We start from the raw sequence: 16,589 nt of genomic DNA, 5'->3' as shown, positions 1-16,589 counted from the left end.
CTGGATCATCTCAGTGGTGCGCTAAATCAAGAGAGAGATACTGTAAAAAAACACAGGCCTAATTTCCAAAGGACTGAGGTTACAACACTCCGCCCCAATAATTAACTTCAAAATAAAAAAAAAACTTTATTTGAGCAAGTTTTGACCTGCAACAGGGTCCAATTCATTTTGTACCATTGTATATTTCAATCCATTGGGTATATTTCACATGATTATAAACATGTATATTAAAAGCTCAAGGACATCTGAAGGTATCTCTTTAATTGATTTAAAAAAAAAAAACACTTTTAAAAGCACGGTGGTGCAGCAGGTAGTGTCACAGTCACACAGCTCCAGGGACCTGGAGGTTGTGGGTTCGAGTCCCTGTGAGGAGTGTGGTGTGTTCTCCCTGTGTCTGCGTGGGTTTCCTCCGGGTGACTGTCTGTGAGGAGTGTGGTGTGTTCTCTCTGTGTCTGCGTGGGTTTCCTCCGGGTGACTGTCTGTGAGGAGTGTGGTGTGTTCTCCCTGTGTCTGCGTGGGTTTCCTCCGGGTGACTGTCTGTGAGGAGTGTGGTGTGTTCTCCCTGTGTCTGCGTGGGTTTCCTCCGGGTGACTGTCTGTGAGAAGTGTGGTGTGTTCTCCCTGTGTCTGCGTGGGTTTCCTCCGGGTGACTGTCTGTGAGGAGTGTGGTGTGTTCTCTCTGTGTCTGCGTGGGTTTCCTCCGGGTGACTGTCTGTGAGGAGTGTGGTGTGTTCTCCCTGTGTCTGCGTGGGTTTCCTCCGGGTGACTGTCTGTGAGGAGTGTGATGTGTTCTCTCTGTGTCTGCGTGGGTTTCCTCCGGGTGACTGTCTGTGAGGAGTGTGGTGTGTTCTCCCTGTGTCTGCGTGGGTTTCCTCCGGGTGACTGTCTGTGAGGAGTGTGGTGTGTTCTCCCTGTGTCTTCGTGGGTTTCCTGCGTGGGCTTTTGTAACATCCTCCGAATTTTATAGCAAGTGTTTTTTGATTAAAATCGTGAATCCAAATACGTATTTATTAACAATCATAAAATAATATTTCAGGAACTAGGCAGCCTTTTATAACCATTAGTAACAACTTTCTGTGAGGAGCTTCTACAGGCATTAAATTCCTCAGGCGTCTGTTTCCTTTCACTACTGCAGTAGACTAGCCTGACTAGCCTGTACTTTTCTCTAAAATGGAGAAATTCATCTATAGCAACGATTTGTTAAGATTTTTATGATTGAGTTAAGCAGAAATGTTGAGTTCCTCTTCAGGAAATCCACAACTGAGAACAGTAACTGGTTCTTTAGCCTCTTGCTAATTGCTCTTGCTTTTTGCAATTTAACATTTTTGAAAAATCAAACACGTACAGAAAAATCAAACAAACGAATGAGCAAAAGAAAAAGAGAGGATGGCGTCTAGTCCACTCTGGCTCTGCAGTTATCTCCTGTGTCATTAACATTTCAATGCTCATCCTGTTGTTGATACATGAGCTGATTCTAACTCATCCATTTCTCGTAACATTGCTTCTCTTGAATTATTATTATATGAGTCAACAGTTCCATGTCATATATTTCACTTACTATCTTCAAGTCCTGTTTTTGGCTCTAAGTAAAAGTAGCTGATATATTTAACAGAACCTAAATGCTATGCGTTCGTGCAGCGTGAGCTCTAAAATCATAAACACAGAACCAGTGTGTGGCTGGTTTCCCATTCACATGCTTATTTTAGTGGTGTGGTGCGCTTCTGCACCAGGAAGTGTCACTGTAACACAGGTGATGTGTGTGGTATGTTTTCTCTGTGCTTGCATGGGTTTCCTCCAAGTGTTCAGGTTTCCTCCCACAGCCCAAAAGCACATGCTGATTGGCTGATTGGCCATGGAAAAGTGTCTAAGTGAGTGTGTGGTGTCTGTGATGGACAGGTAATCCATAAAATGGGTGACTTTGGTGAAGTTAGAAGAAACATTACACAATAAACTTAGACAATATTAAATATGTAGTTAGACCTATTATTAGTTGTACTGAGTATGAGAAGTGACCTGTGTCAAGCATTAATTAAAGAAGAAGGCAAATGATACAATGATAAACAACCATTCTTCTTCAGAAATGCTCACATTTATATCCTTCCCCATTTCTGTGTTACATTTTCTCTCCATTAGCTGCTGATATAATGTAAATATCCCTCTATATTTCCTTGAAATGTAAACTTCTAATTATGCTTTCAATCTCCTAATTGTAAACATTGGAAGTGGTCCTGATTCCGTAACGTTTCCCCTGGACTCTGGAGCAGTGGAGCAACCTTTGGGTTGAGTTAGTGTGGGGTTTGTGATCCAGACCTCATAATCTAACGTCTGTACCTTACCTCACTAATGCTCTCACGGCTGAACTCACAGAAGACTCAAGTCTTTCCCGAAGAGTAGAGGCTGTTGCTGCTGTAAAGGAGGATTCTCAGTGAACGCGCTTGTTCTCAGAAGAAAGGTTTAATGAGCAGGTGCCTACAAACCTGCCCATAAAAGATACATGTTAATTTATCAAACACAAGTCAAACACATTAAAAACTCAGAATGAAAATCAGCTTGAAGCCTGAAGCAGCGACACTCTCATTTCTGCTGAAGATAAGTGGCCGGTGATGATAACACCAAACAGATGGTTAGGAAATAATTAGCCTAAAGCTGTGTGAATGAGAGAGCCGTATTTACAGGCTGTAACCTGGACTCACTCGTGATGCTGGAGGCTCGGTGCGTCAGCTGCACTGTACACGCTGTGTATTAATAGAATGTGCGATGGAAAGCCTCCCACTCACAGTGTGAAGTTCTAAATACAGAGATGTATGGGGATGAACATGGGCACGCTGGTGACATTTACTCATACTCACATTTGTGTTACTTCGTCCGAGCCAGTGGGGATGAAAGTCTTGCCTTTCTCGCTCTAGCTGTGCCTTTGAGCTTGAAATGACACTTGTGCTGAGTCATTACACTTTGGGAGAAATCCCATAGAAAGTAAAGATACTGAATGGGATCCCAGGATGCATAATTATTTGTCTGTTAATGTTACAGAATGGAGTGTACTCCTCAGTTCTCTTTAGAGTGTGTTGTCTCATCCAGTGATGTGTTAGCAGTAGCTCCAAAAGACATGGTGGAGGTTCATGTGTCTCAGAGGACGTTTGGTTGGACGCTTGGTGGCTTTGTGAGAGGCTTTGAGGGTCATAGCCCATCATTGATTAAGACCCAACCATGAATCCCCCTGTTCATTCACTTTGATAATCATTGTAATAACTGAGATTTTGTGGTTATTCTATTTTTACATACTTCCAAATCCTGCTTAACATTTCACAGCTTCCTCCATTTCTGAGTGGCTGCCTGCCCCAGGACCCCCAAAAGCAGATCCTGTTCAATCTCTTGAAAGCTCAGCCCAAACTCAGTCTTTGTATCTGAAAGTAATCTACAGCCAAACAATAATAACTTCTCAGGGATTACGATACTGGACTGTTATGTACAGTTCAAAGTGTTTCCAGACATCTGGAGTGACACACTCTACGAGGATGTATCTCAGAGATCATTACAGCACAGCCACTCCCTGGTCTGGTCAGGGTCATGTCAGGTCATCTGGAGAAATGTAGGTATGTCTGAGAGAAAAAAAATAAGCCCCGGGGCTATGTTTTCAAGAGGAGGAGTTAAGATACACTCCCAAATTACTCTCCCGACCCTCCCATGATCCCTCAGCCTCAGGAACATTAGTCGTCTTGGGATGGTGAATCTAATACCCTGTGTCTAATCCAAAACTCAGAAAACCCAAATAAAGTATCACAGAGTTAAAGCCCCTGTGAATCCCAGCATAGTCCAGCACTCAGTTTGATGACCACTGTATTGTTATGTCTTTACAAATGCTCCATTTATTTCTCTGTCAAATCCAGCAGAAGTTGAAATACGACCCACTCTCAAAATTAAAGATACGTTGTGATGGATGAATGTAAGCAACATTTTCATGCATTGTCCTTTGGAGAAACATTTTTTCAAATGATTTCTGAGTGTAAAGAGGTTTGTTGAAGTTTCAAGTACCTCCATGAGTTAAAGATCCTAGAAAGGATCGTCACTTTTGTCAAAAACGTTTTCGCTAACACTTTAAATTACAGCCCGCTAGATACTGGGTAAGTAGATACCCGCTAATAACCACAAATTCCTAGTATCATACCCTTTACTTACTCAATATTTATATTATCTTACAGCTTACTTAACAGGTACTTACTCTGTGCTTACCCAGTAATTAGTGGGGTGTAATTTAAAGTATCGCCAAGTTTTCATAATGAGAAACATCGTTTGGATGTTGACACGTCCCCAGAAGTCTTTATCTAACATGGTTCTTTAGTGACGCAAAACGTTTCCTTTGGTCACCCTTTTATAAAGAGCTTAGAGCAACAAAAACAACAACCATTTGTATCTGGCCTGAGGTCATGCCAAGCTAAGAGGAGACTTGACTTTACAATCCACTAGAGAGCTAATGCTAAACGCTAGCCTCTAATTCTCAGGAAACTTGAGTGTGGGCCTCTTCATGTTACTATTGCCTTATTTAGTCACATTCCTGCCGTCTCTGCATGGACAAATTCTGTTCTCAGGCCCTTTCTTCAAGGACCAGAGGCTCCTGGTGGTGGGGGGGGTTGGACAACTGCCACCACCTGTCACTACCTTGTTTTATTGTGGCTAACTGGACGCTTCCCGGCTCAGGCCAAAGGGACGGACATGGCGAGAATGTGTTAGTGTTTTTCTTTATTAGCCCCTTAAGGAGAACGCACTGTTGGGTACGTTCTCCCAGATTCTCATGTGTACAGTTCATAGTACGTTCATCACACGGTGGAAAAAAAAGAAACACTCAGTGGAGAAATGTAATGCTCAAGAGTTGCTCATTGGTGGCTCAGGAGAAATGATGATCAGGAGAAACAGCAAGAAACAAAAACAAAAAGGTAAAATTGATAAACACATCTGCGACATAAAAGCGGAACAGGTTCTGAGCACTGAGGAGAAATGGTGGAGCAGCAGATAAAAGAGGACTGTCATTATCTCAACACTGAGCCCAGTGTGAGATATCAGATCTCCACTCAAACTCAAGAGAAGACAGGAGACACAAGCTAAAGTGGCCACCGTCTCTTCATCTGAGATATTAAGGAGATATATTTTCTCGTTCTTATCGGAATCCATAAAAAGTGAGGTGTTATCATGATGTGGAAGCAGTGGTGGATGAAGCACTGTGTATCTTTCAGCTCATGCCTGACGTATGAGGCAGGGCGGTCTGAGAGAGGGCGGCAGGTGGAGGCTAACACCCAAGAGAAGACAAAAAAACTGTGGCCTCATGACTGTTTATATCCCACAGTAATTACAGCAGCAATGCCTGGCCGACAGGAGGTAGCCTTTGTGTTCCCAGTTTAGCCTCATTGCCATGCCAACAAGGCATGTGTGTTTGAGTGTGTCTGTGCGTGTGTGTGTGTAAACATCCAAGGTCTATCAGTGTCTGTCTACATCTATATTTAAATGTTTCTTTGCGTACATGTGTGCCTTAAATGCCTTCCTCGGAAATACCCGAGAATCTTAGGAATTCATTATTGCAAGAGCAGCAAGTTTACAAAGTCCAGTTATCTGACCTCTAGCAGCTCACAAATGATTCGTATAGTGGGTTCCTTGCAGCTGTGGAGTGAAACCAATGCTTTGGCAGGTGTTTCAGTGCTGATAAACTATAAAGTGATAGCACAAGGCATAGCTCAGAGTCAGAATTTGGAAACACCCCATAAATATCTTAGGAATCCACATTCAAGGAAGTTTATAAACCTGAGTCCTCTCAGGAGAGGGGTAACTGTCTTGACTGGGGGTAATCATCAGAATTGTCCGAATCAAACAAGTTTATTGTCCAAATGAGATATTTATCAAGACTAGTGTAAATATCAGCTGTGGGATGCTCCTCATGACTGTGGTAACTTTCAGGCATCGGGTGTCCACAGAAACGTTCAGAATTGGGATAACTATAATAAATGGAGTAACTGCAAGAAGTTGGGCAACTTATAAGAGTGAGTTAACTATTGGAAAAATACTAAAATAGAAGTTACTCCATTCATTCATTCATTCATTGTCTGTAAGCGCTTATCCAGTTATCCAGGGTTGTGGTGGGTCTGGAGCCTACCCGGAATCACACCCTGGAGGGGGCGCCAGTCCTTCGCAAGGTGACACACACTCACACACTCACACCTATGAACATGTTTGAATTGCCAGTTCACATACCAACGTGTGTTTTTGGACCATGGGAGGAAATTGGAGCACCTGGAGGAAACCCACACAGACACAGGGAGAACACACCACACTCTTCACAGACAGACACCCGGAGGAAACCCACACGGACACAGGGAGAACACACCACACTCCTCGTAGACAGTCACCTGAGGAAACCCATGAAGACACAGGGAGAACACACCACACTCCTCACAGACAGTCACCTGTAGGAAACCCACACAGACACAGGGAGAACACACCACACTCCTCACAGACAGTCACCCGGAGGAAACCCATGCGGACATAGGGAGAACACACCACGCTCCTTACAGACAGTCACCTGGAGGAAACCCATGGAGACACAGGGAGAACACACCATGCTCCTCACATACAGTCACCTGTACGAAACCCACAAAGACACAGAAAGAACACACCATACTATTCACAGACAATCACCCGGAGGAAACCCATGCAGACACAGGGAGAACACACCACACTCCTCACAGACAGTCACCCGGAGGAAACCCATGCAGACACAGGGAGAACACACCACACTCCTCACAGACAGTCACCTGTAGGAAACCCACGCAGACACAGGGAGAACACACCACACTCCTCACAGACAGTCACCCGGAGAAAACCCACACGGACACAGGTAGAACACACCACACTCCTCACAGACAGTCACCCGGAGGAAACCCACACAGACACAGGGAGAACACACCACACTCCTCACAGACAGTCACCCGGAGGAAACCCACACAGACACAGAGAGAACACACCACACTCCTCACAGACAGTCACTCGGAGGAAGCCCACATGGACACAGGGAGAACACACCACGCTACTCACAGACAGACACACATCATCAGTGGGCTGCCGTGGCCTGGTGGTCATGTCTGAAGTGCCCTTGAGCAAGGCACCTAACCTCCAACTGCTCCATGGGTGCCAGGGCTAGGGTGGCCCTCCGCTGTGGGTGTGTGTGCTCACTGCCCCCTAGTGTTCACTAGTGTGTGTAAATGTGTGTTTCACTGCACGGATTGGGTTAAATGCAGAGAACAACAATAAACAGATATTGATACTAATACTAATTCTGATTCTAAATTCTAATCAGTCGGCCCAAAAGGGGCCCAAGCTATCAACCAACATCTGTTTTTCATTGAATGTACCCTATGCGTTTAAGAGCTCTGTGCAGCGATGATTATTCAATGGTGATCTCAATCATGGCGTTCAACAGGATACTTCATGGAGACGAAACAAGGACTGCATCATTATTGTATATTTTGGGCAGCCTAATGTCTTGTGAACACAAATTGTGGTGTGATTGTATGATGTGACTGAATGTAATAGTATAGGAGCTGATCCACTGAGCCAGACCACAGTGGCATTCTAGTGAATCGCTGCTGCTTGAATAAACATAACAAGTGTTGCTGTTTTGAACCGTTGGTCGTATAAAGTTATCTGATACGTGATCTTTGTGTAAACAGAGGGCTGGGCTGTTTCACCCTGACCACAGGACACAGGACTTTTTTTTTTTTTCACAAATCAAACTGACATTCAAAATGAAGACAGCAGCCACAGGACAGGCCTGGCTGTTCTCCCCTAACAACTATTAATAACTCAAACAGTAAACTAGCAGCCTCCAAACCACTGCCAGCATTTTCTTTTCCTGAGTCACAGGCCGGTTTCATCAGTGAGGCTATGATGATGAGGCCAGGGGCTTCACGTATGACATACACTGGAATTTCATCCTGAATTTGTTCTTAAGATAAGCTTCTGCATTTATACCTTAACGGTTTAGAAAAGCGCAGTGTCCATGAGTTGTGTACTGTAATGTCTATAGGACATTGGTGACACCCTCTCTAGTGGATAACCCAGATATTACACTGATTTTACACTCTACACTGAACGATCACTGGATTAGGAACACCGTCCATGTAGCTACACTCACTGTCCATTTATCAGCTCCACTGACTGTACATGAGCACTAAGACATACTTTTTTTATCCCCATTTGGAGCTGATAAAACGGTCAACGAGGGCAGATACAAGTTAAGTGTTCCTAATCCAGTGATCAGTCAGTGTGTATCACTGCTTAAACCTGAACTTTCTCATAAGATCCTTTTCCGATCAAGTCTGAAAGTCTTATAAATGAGGCCCCCAGACTCTTGCCCCAGACTTTTGTGTGAATTACAGTTACCAGACACGGTCATACAGCTGCTTGCCAAATAACCTGCTCCAGTACGTAAGCCTGTCGTTAATCACGGCGGTGGATGTATGAGGACGATGACGTTGTCATACTTGTTCACCGCCCCAGGGGTACACTCTATTAATGATTTTATATAATGACTGCATTGCCCTAAACCCAGACTTACACACTGGCATGTCCCTGTAGACCAGAATTCTCATGTCCAGGACAAGGACAACACCCAGATGCTTTCAGGCGTCAGGTCAGCACCCAAACAAGGCAAGGCATGGCTCCTGCGCAAGGGAAACCATGAGTAGGTCTTGGTTTGATAATGGAAACAATGGACTGAAGCTCCGCTCTCAAGCCCGGGTCACCTACACTCACAGTCAAACTCCAGCACTTCACACCAAAGTGATGTCAGGGTACGTGTGAAATTCATGATAAGCTCAGACCTCAGCTCACAAGGTCAGATTAGCAGCGTTGAGGTACTCACAGACGCTGTATCCTACATTTCTCCGAAGTCCATATGACATGCAAAGTATGGTCAAAAGTTAAAGGTGCACCCACTGCAGAAAAAGGCATGATCAGTGCCATGCATTGGCTAGAAGTAATATATATAAACCCCTCGGCATTGGGCTGTGGAGCTGAGGAGCTGTGTTCACTTGAGTGATGGAGCTCTATCTGATACATATGGATTGAGTTGGAGTAGGGCTGGACGATGTGGGCAAGATTTATATCACGATATATTTCGTAATTTCGGTCGATACGATATAATTCAGTTATTGAAATGAACAATATAAAAGTCAAAAAAAGCGTTTAAGAACAAACAAGGAACATGACATCACCATCAAATAGAAACCTCTTGGATTTGTCATTCATTCATTCATTCATTCATTGTCTGTAACCCTTATCCAATTCAGGGTCGTGGTGGGTCCAGAGCCTACCTGGAATCATTGGGCGCAAGGCGGGAATACACCCTGGAGGGGGCGCCAGTCCTTCACAGGGCAACACACACACATTCACTCACACACTCACACCTACGGACACTTTTGAGTCGACAAGCCACCTGCAACGTGTGTTTTTTTTTGGACTGTGGGAGGAAACCGGAGTACATGGAGGAAACCCACGTGAACACGGGGAGAACACACCAACTCTCCACCCTTCTATTCTCCCTGTGTCCGCATGGGTTTCCTCCGGGTGACTTTCTGTGAGGAGTGTGGTGTGTTCTCCCTGTGTCTGTGTGGGTTTCCTCCGGGTGATTGTCTGTGAGGAGTGTGGTGTGTTCTCCCTGTGTCTGTGTGGGTTTCCTCTGGGTGATTGTCTGTGAGGAGTGTGGTGTGTTCTCCCTGTGTCTGTGTGGGTTTCCTCTGGGTGATTGTCTGTGAGGAGTGTGGTGTGTTCTCCCTGTGTCTGTGTGGGTTTCCTCTGGGTGATTGTCTGTGAGGAGTGTGGTGTGTTCTCCCTGTGTCTGCGTGGGTTTCCTCTGGGTGATTGTCTGTGAGGAGTGTGGTGTGTTCTCCCTGTGTCTGTGTGGGTTTCCTCTGGGTGATTGTCTGTGAGGAGTGTGGTGTGTTCTCCCTGTGTCTGTGTGGGTTTCCTCTGGGTGATTGTCTGTGAGGAGTGTGGTGTGTTCTCCCTGTGTCTGCGTGGGTTTCCTCCGGGTGATTGTCTGTGAGGAGTGTGGTGTGTTCTCCCTGTGTCTGTGTGGGTTTCCTCTGGGTGATTGTCTGTGAGGAGTGTGGTGTGTTCTCCCTGTGTCTGCGTGGGTTTCCTCCGGGTGACTGTCTGTGAGGAGTGTGGTGTGTTCTCCCTGTGTCTGCATGGGTTTCCTCCGGGTGATTGTCTGTGAGGAGTTTGGTGTGTTCTCTCTGTGTCTGCGTGGGTTTCCTCCGGGTGACTGTCTGTGAGGAGCGTGGTGTGTTCTCCCTGTGTCTGCGTGGGTTTCCTCCGGGTGACTGTCTGTGAGGAGTGTGGTGTGTTCTCCCTGTGTCTGCGTGGGTTTCCTCTGTGTGACTGTCTGTGAGGAGTGTGGTGTGTTCTCCCTGTGTCTGCGTGGGTATCCTCTGGGTGCTCCAGTTTACTCCCACAGTCCAAAAACACATGTTGGTAGGTGGATTGGTGACTCAAAAGTGTCCGTAGGTGTGAGTGTGGTGTGAATGTGTGTGTGTGTGTGTGTCTGTGTTGCCCTGTGAAGGACTGGCGCCCCCTCCAGGGTGTGTTCCTGCCTTGCGCCCAATGATTCCAGGTAGGCCCTGGACCCACCGCGACCCTGAACTGGTTAAGGGTTACAGATAATGAATGAATGAATGAATGTATATATATATATATATATATAAGCATTGTCCAGCCCTAAGTTGGAGTGGTGTTTCTGATCCAGAACTAATCACACAATGTCAGCATCTAACCTCCTTGATGTTCTTTTGTTATAAAGAAGAAATTAATTTTAAATTAATTTTTTTAAATTAATTTTTTGTCTCATAAATAAAGGCCTTTGTATGATGACATGACGAGTGTAACAACATATGAGCTCATCTGCCTCTTACTCTGAGCACAGTTGTGGAATCTTAGCTGAGTCTGAAGCAAGGGGTCAAAGTGTCACAGCGTGAGATCATTGGGGCGGTGCGGTGGATTTGCTGTTGATCAGGAATCCTGATGTCATACTTCGGCTAGTGCTCTCTCTCTCTCTCTCTCTCTCTCTCTCTCTCTCTCTCTCTCTCTCTCTCTCTCTCTCTCTGTGGGGGAAAATCCCCCTCACAAATCATGACGGTGCCCCAGTGCCTGGGAACAGGAGAAACAGGGCTGATGTAGATTTACTGCGAAGGAAAATAAATTAGAAGTGAGTATGAGTACACTCACAGCTCAGAGTTTATTTTGTAGCTGCTCTAAACCCTGATCTGGACAGAGCCCTACAGGGCCAGTAGAACATGCTGGGTAGAAGTTAAGGTTTACTTTCAATTTCCATTAAATTCTCTTATTTTATATTAATGAAGCACAGTGTTGTTCTTTTGTTGTTGTTGTTGTTGTTGTTGTTGTTGTTGTTGTTTTTGATTAATTTAGATAATTTAAAATGCTTTGGCATTAACATAAGGACATATGTTATACCACGCATACATAGGGTCTGAGACCCAAAAAAAGCAGAAACCATGACCAAGAAATCTAAATTAGTTTATGACCAGATTTTCATTACCATCAAGAGCTTTTATATTTAATCATCCTCTTTGTATATGACACTCATAGATGATCAGAGTTCAGTTATACATCGCTCACAGATTCATTTTCAGTGTAAAAACCAATGGTGGTGTTGTATCTGTGTTCTTCTGTGTTCTCTTGAGTGAAGGAGCTCCATCCAATACATCTGAGATGAGTTGGAATGGAGATTGTGGTCCAGTATTAATTCTACAACATCCGTACCTGACCTGACTAATGCTATCATGAGCAAACACCATCAAATACTCACAGTAAAGCCTTCTCAGGAGTGAGTGCACACTTACTGGTAACACCCTTCATTTCAAAGTGAATTTTGAATTAGCGGGTGTCCACAAACTTTTGCCCATTTGGCATGTTTTGGCCCTTTTCAGCTCAGACTACGAAGTCGATGACTCCTAATTAATTTAACGGCGGCCGATACACATTTCCCTTACTCAGCTTTTATATTTACTAATAAATTTAAGGGTGGGCTTTGTTTTTTCCTGTTGTAAACCTGTTGTAAAGGGAAGCCCTGAGTAAATAAGCTGATGTAAACAGATGAGCTCATCTGACTGAACTGTAACTGTTGAAGGCTTTGACTGTCCAGTTTACCTCTGGCCTTTGCTTCAAAACACCAACAGCATTTAAAGAGGCACGGGTGTGTTTCCTAATCACTGCAATGATCTCATGGGCCTCATTTAAACTCAGTAGAGTACTGTCGCTTAACAAGAGCTCTCCAGTTACTCCACCACACTGTGTGTTAGCCAGTGATCTCTGATGACCAGCTGCTTTTCTTTGTAAAATATAAATCCACTTTAAACACTCGACTGAAAACAAAAACTGTTGTGGCTGTTGCTTTGGGCTATTTTTTAGGGGAAACTAACACAGTGGGAGCAAACATCAAAATACCCTTAAATTTACTGACATCACTCGAGTCAAAATTCAGTAATCCCCCCAAAAAAATGGTGTTAAGCTAAGTGTCTAGCTTCTGTAAATTCATCCATTCATTATCTGTAAGCACTTATCCAATTTAGTGTCGTGGTGTGTCCGGAGCCTACCAGAAATCATTGGGCACAAGGCAAGAACACACCCTGGAGGGGGCGCCAATCCTTCACAGGGCAACCCACACTCACAACTACGGATACTTTTGAGGCACCAATCCACCTGCCAACATGTGTTTTTGGAGCGTGGGAGGAAACCCACGCAGACACAGGGAGAACACACCACACTCCTCACAGACAGTCACCCGGAGGAAACCCAGGAAGAAAATTCCTCAGGAAAAATTACATTAGTCAAAGAAGTGATGACTTAGATAAAATGATAAAGTTATTTACAGCATCAAAACAGAGCAGGTACTGGGCGCTGATGAGAAATTGTGATGTTGTGTCTATACAGTAGTTCAGATGCAGATAAACCTGTGTCTTACCTCAGCACTGAGCCCAGTTTGAGACTTACTGAGGTCTCCACATGAACTCGAGGAGCCATGGGTGAGATTCCTGGTCTCTTTCATCTTTCAGCTCTCTCCATCTGATCTCCGTGTTGACCGGGAGAAACCACAGAGATACTAAGGAGATGTTCTTTGTTTATTGTTAGGGTGTTGTACACATATAACGGTAGATCAGTTCTGTGTTGACAGGGCCAATATTTGATGCTGAAATCAGTTGTGTCTTTATTTATCAGAATGAGGTCCAGGACGAGTGGGATGGAGACTCCTGATGGTGGTCAGCTGCAGGTCAAAAAGCCCTGCAAGAGCTTCCACAAAGACAAGGACCCTGCGGAGAGCATACAGGAGCTGATGAAGCAGTCAGACGCCACAGAGAAGGAGAAAGAGGAAGAGAAGGAGGGAAAGGATGAGAATGTGAACCCTGGAACAGTGAAGAGGACGCAGAAACCCACTGAGGAATGCAGGAGGAAAGCAGGACTGATGGAGCTTCCTAAAGAAGAGCTGGTCCGTCTGCTCAGCATCATGGAGGGAGAAGTGCAGGTAAGGTGCTCTTGGTTTTTGTCTCTTGTAAATTCTTCAGAGTAATATTTAAAGGTGCAATCAATGATTTGTACCACACCAGTATGTTTTAAATGGTCCACTCATGGTGTTTAAATAATATTTATTTCTGGCACTGTAGTGGTGAACAGTGTCAGTAAACACCTGTCAAAAACTGGGACTCAACTCCCTTTCTTTGTGAGTACACTGCATTGCACCAGTAAGGGTCCTTGTGTAAGACGTGCTACCAAACCCCTTCAGACACATGAACAGCTCCCTAGTTTCCACAGTCAGTCAGTAGAGAAAGTGTTGCCTTGGTCATTTTGTAATCACGCTGTATGTGAAATGTGATGGCACATCGTAAGTCAAGTGGAATTGGGATAGCAGGATGGCACAGGAGAATTTACAGCTGCATTTTCATTGTTTTAGGAGGATAAACGTGCACACATTCTCCTTAACAGCTTTCAGTAGTCTATTATTTTTAATATTAAACATTAAATATTAATTCATTCATTCATTCATTGTCTGTAAGCGCTTATCCAGTTCAGAGTCGCAGTGGGTCTGGAACCTACCCGGAATAACTAGGCGCCAAGTAGGAACCCTGGAGGAGGCGCCAGTCCTTAACATGGCGACACACACTCACACACTCACACCTAGGGACACTTTTGAGTCACCAATCCACCCACCAACGTGTGTTTTTGGAGCGTGGAAAGAAACCGGAGCACCTGGAGGAAACCCACGCAGACACAAGGAGAACACCCCACACTCCTCACAGACAGTCACCCGGAGGAAACCCACGCAGACACAGGGAGAAAACACCACACTCCTCATAGACAGTCACCCGGAGGAAACCCACGCAGACACAGGGAGAACACCCCACACTCCTCACAGACAGTCACCCGGAGGAAACCCACGCAGACACAGGGAGAAAACACCACACTCCTCATAGACAGTCACCCGGAGGAAACCCACACAGACACAGGGAGAACACACCACACTCCTCACAGTCACCCGGAGGAAACCCACGCAGACACAGGGAGAACACACCACACTCCTCACAGACAGTCACCCGGAGGAAACCCACTCAGACACAGGGAGAACACACCACACTCCTCACAGACAGTCACCCGGAGGAAACCCACGCAGACACAGGGAGAACACACCACACTCCTCACAGACAGTCACCCAGAGGAAACCCACGCAGACACAGGGAGAACACACCACACTCCTCACAGACAGTCACCTGGAGGAAACCCACGCAGACACAGGGAGAACACACCACACTTCTCACAGACAGTCACCCGGAGGAAACCCATGCGGACACAGAGACCACACCACACTCCTCACAGACAGTCACCCGGAGGAGACCCACACAGACACAGGGAGAACACACCACACTCCTCACAGTCACCCGGAGGAAACCCACGCAGACACAGGGAGAACACACCACACTCCTCACAGACAGTCACCCGGAGGAAACCCACTCAGACACAGGGAGAACACACCACACTCCTCACAGACAGTCACCCGGAGGAAACCCACGCAGACACAGGGAGAACACACCACACTCCTCACAGACAGTCACCCAGAGGAAACCCACGCAGACACAGGGAGAACACACCACACTCCTCACAGACAGTCACCTGGAGGAAACCCACGCAGACACAGGGAGAACACACCACACTTCTCACAGACAGTCACCCGGAGGAAACCCATGCGGACACAGAGACCACACCACACTCCTCACAGACAGTCACCCGGAGGAGACCCACACAGACACAGAGAGAACACACCACACTCCTCACAGACAGTGAAGGAAATCCACTATTCTAGTTCTGGGCTTTGGCTTTATAGATTTCTCATAAATCCTGCTGTGTGAAACAGCCCCCTTAATTTCTGTGAAGCTTCTTTGTGACAATTTAGATGTAAAAATGTAGAATACAAATGAAATTCAAGCCAAACACCCTTTCCAGCTCAATCATAACCTTTTCCTGAGTGGGGTCAGCCAGGAGTGTGTAATAAAGTGGCCAGTTAGTGTGTACACACTCCTTTAACTGAAAAACACTGTACAAAAACGTTTGCCTGTGTAGTTATTACAGATTACTATGCAAGGAGCGTCTAAAAGTGTATGGCTCCCTCTATTGGACTTTACGAGATGCTGCAGTTAAACATACACAAGCTGGAGTCCATTACACGCAGCTTTATGACCTTGGGGACATTTCTGATGAATCATCCAGGCCATCGATGCAGTTATTAAGTAGTTACAGGGACCGTGTAATGGTTCTGGAGCTGACGGATTGTTCTGGCAGGCTCGGGAGGACATTATCCACATGCTTAAGTCCGAGAGGATGCGGCCCGAGGGTCTGGAGGCGTACTACGGCTCTGCAGTCCCCAGCAAACCCCTACAGGCTCTGCAGAGGGACAGACAGCTGACCTGCGACAGAGAGCCACAGGAAGACGTCTATGAGATCCCCATGATGGAGGTTAGACACATCTGCCAGACATTTGAATACACACCTTTTGTGAGCACACTGAGATTTATAACAAGAAACACAGTCCATGTGAGAGGGTCAGTGTCTGTGTCGTGGACTATTGAACATGACATGTTTTCTGAAAATAAAAGCCTTTAATGTAGTACATAATGTACCATTCACTTTTCACACAGTGCAGTCTGTGCTCATGAAAACCGATAAAAACCATTATTCACAGTCCTGACGTCACAGTCATGATCACTTTTTCCGAATATCTGCTCCATCCAGTGCCTTTGGGATGAGTTGGAGTGGTGTTTGTGATCTAGAGCTAGTCACCACACTAAAGTTCTCACACCATCTCAAGGCTGAACACCATCAAATCTTCACAGCAGTCATCCAAAATAAAGTGTAAAGGCTTCACAGAAGAGTATTATGGCGACAAACTTCCTATTGCACTTTTAAAAATAAAGGTGTTACAAAGGGTTTTTGAGCGAAGCCACAGAAGATCCACCGTTGGTTCCAGAAAGAGTTATGTTTTTA

General features: G+C 45.4%; 1 protein-coding gene across 2 annotated transcripts in view; it reads left to right on the top strand.

Moving 5' to 3' along the window:
* filip1b (filamin A interacting protein 1b) overlaps positions 1–16,589 on the top strand; it is a 48,856-nt gene that overhangs the window by 7,631 nt on the left and 24,636 nt on the right. For both annotated transcript variants that reach the window (XM_066676761.1, XM_066676760.1), the window contains exons 2-3: positions 13,278–13,581; positions 15,888–16,061. In XM_066676761.1, the coding sequence (XP_066532858.1) occupies positions 13,279–13,581; positions 15,888–16,061 (477 nt within the window). In that variant the 5' untranslated portion in view covers position 13,278. The remainder of the gene's footprint in view (positions 1–13,277; positions 13,582–15,887; positions 16,062–16,589) is intronic.

This window comes from Hoplias malabaricus, chromosome 7 (genome assembly GCF_029633855.1).
Source record: "Hoplias malabaricus isolate fHopMal1 chromosome 7, fHopMal1.hap1, whole genome shotgun sequence".
Lineage (NCBI taxonomy): Eukaryota > Metazoa > Chordata > Actinopteri > Characiformes > Erythrinidae > Hoplias > Hoplias malabaricus.
The sequence above is the reverse complement of the archived record's forward strand: the minus strand, read 5'-3'. Positions and strand labels throughout refer to the sequence as shown.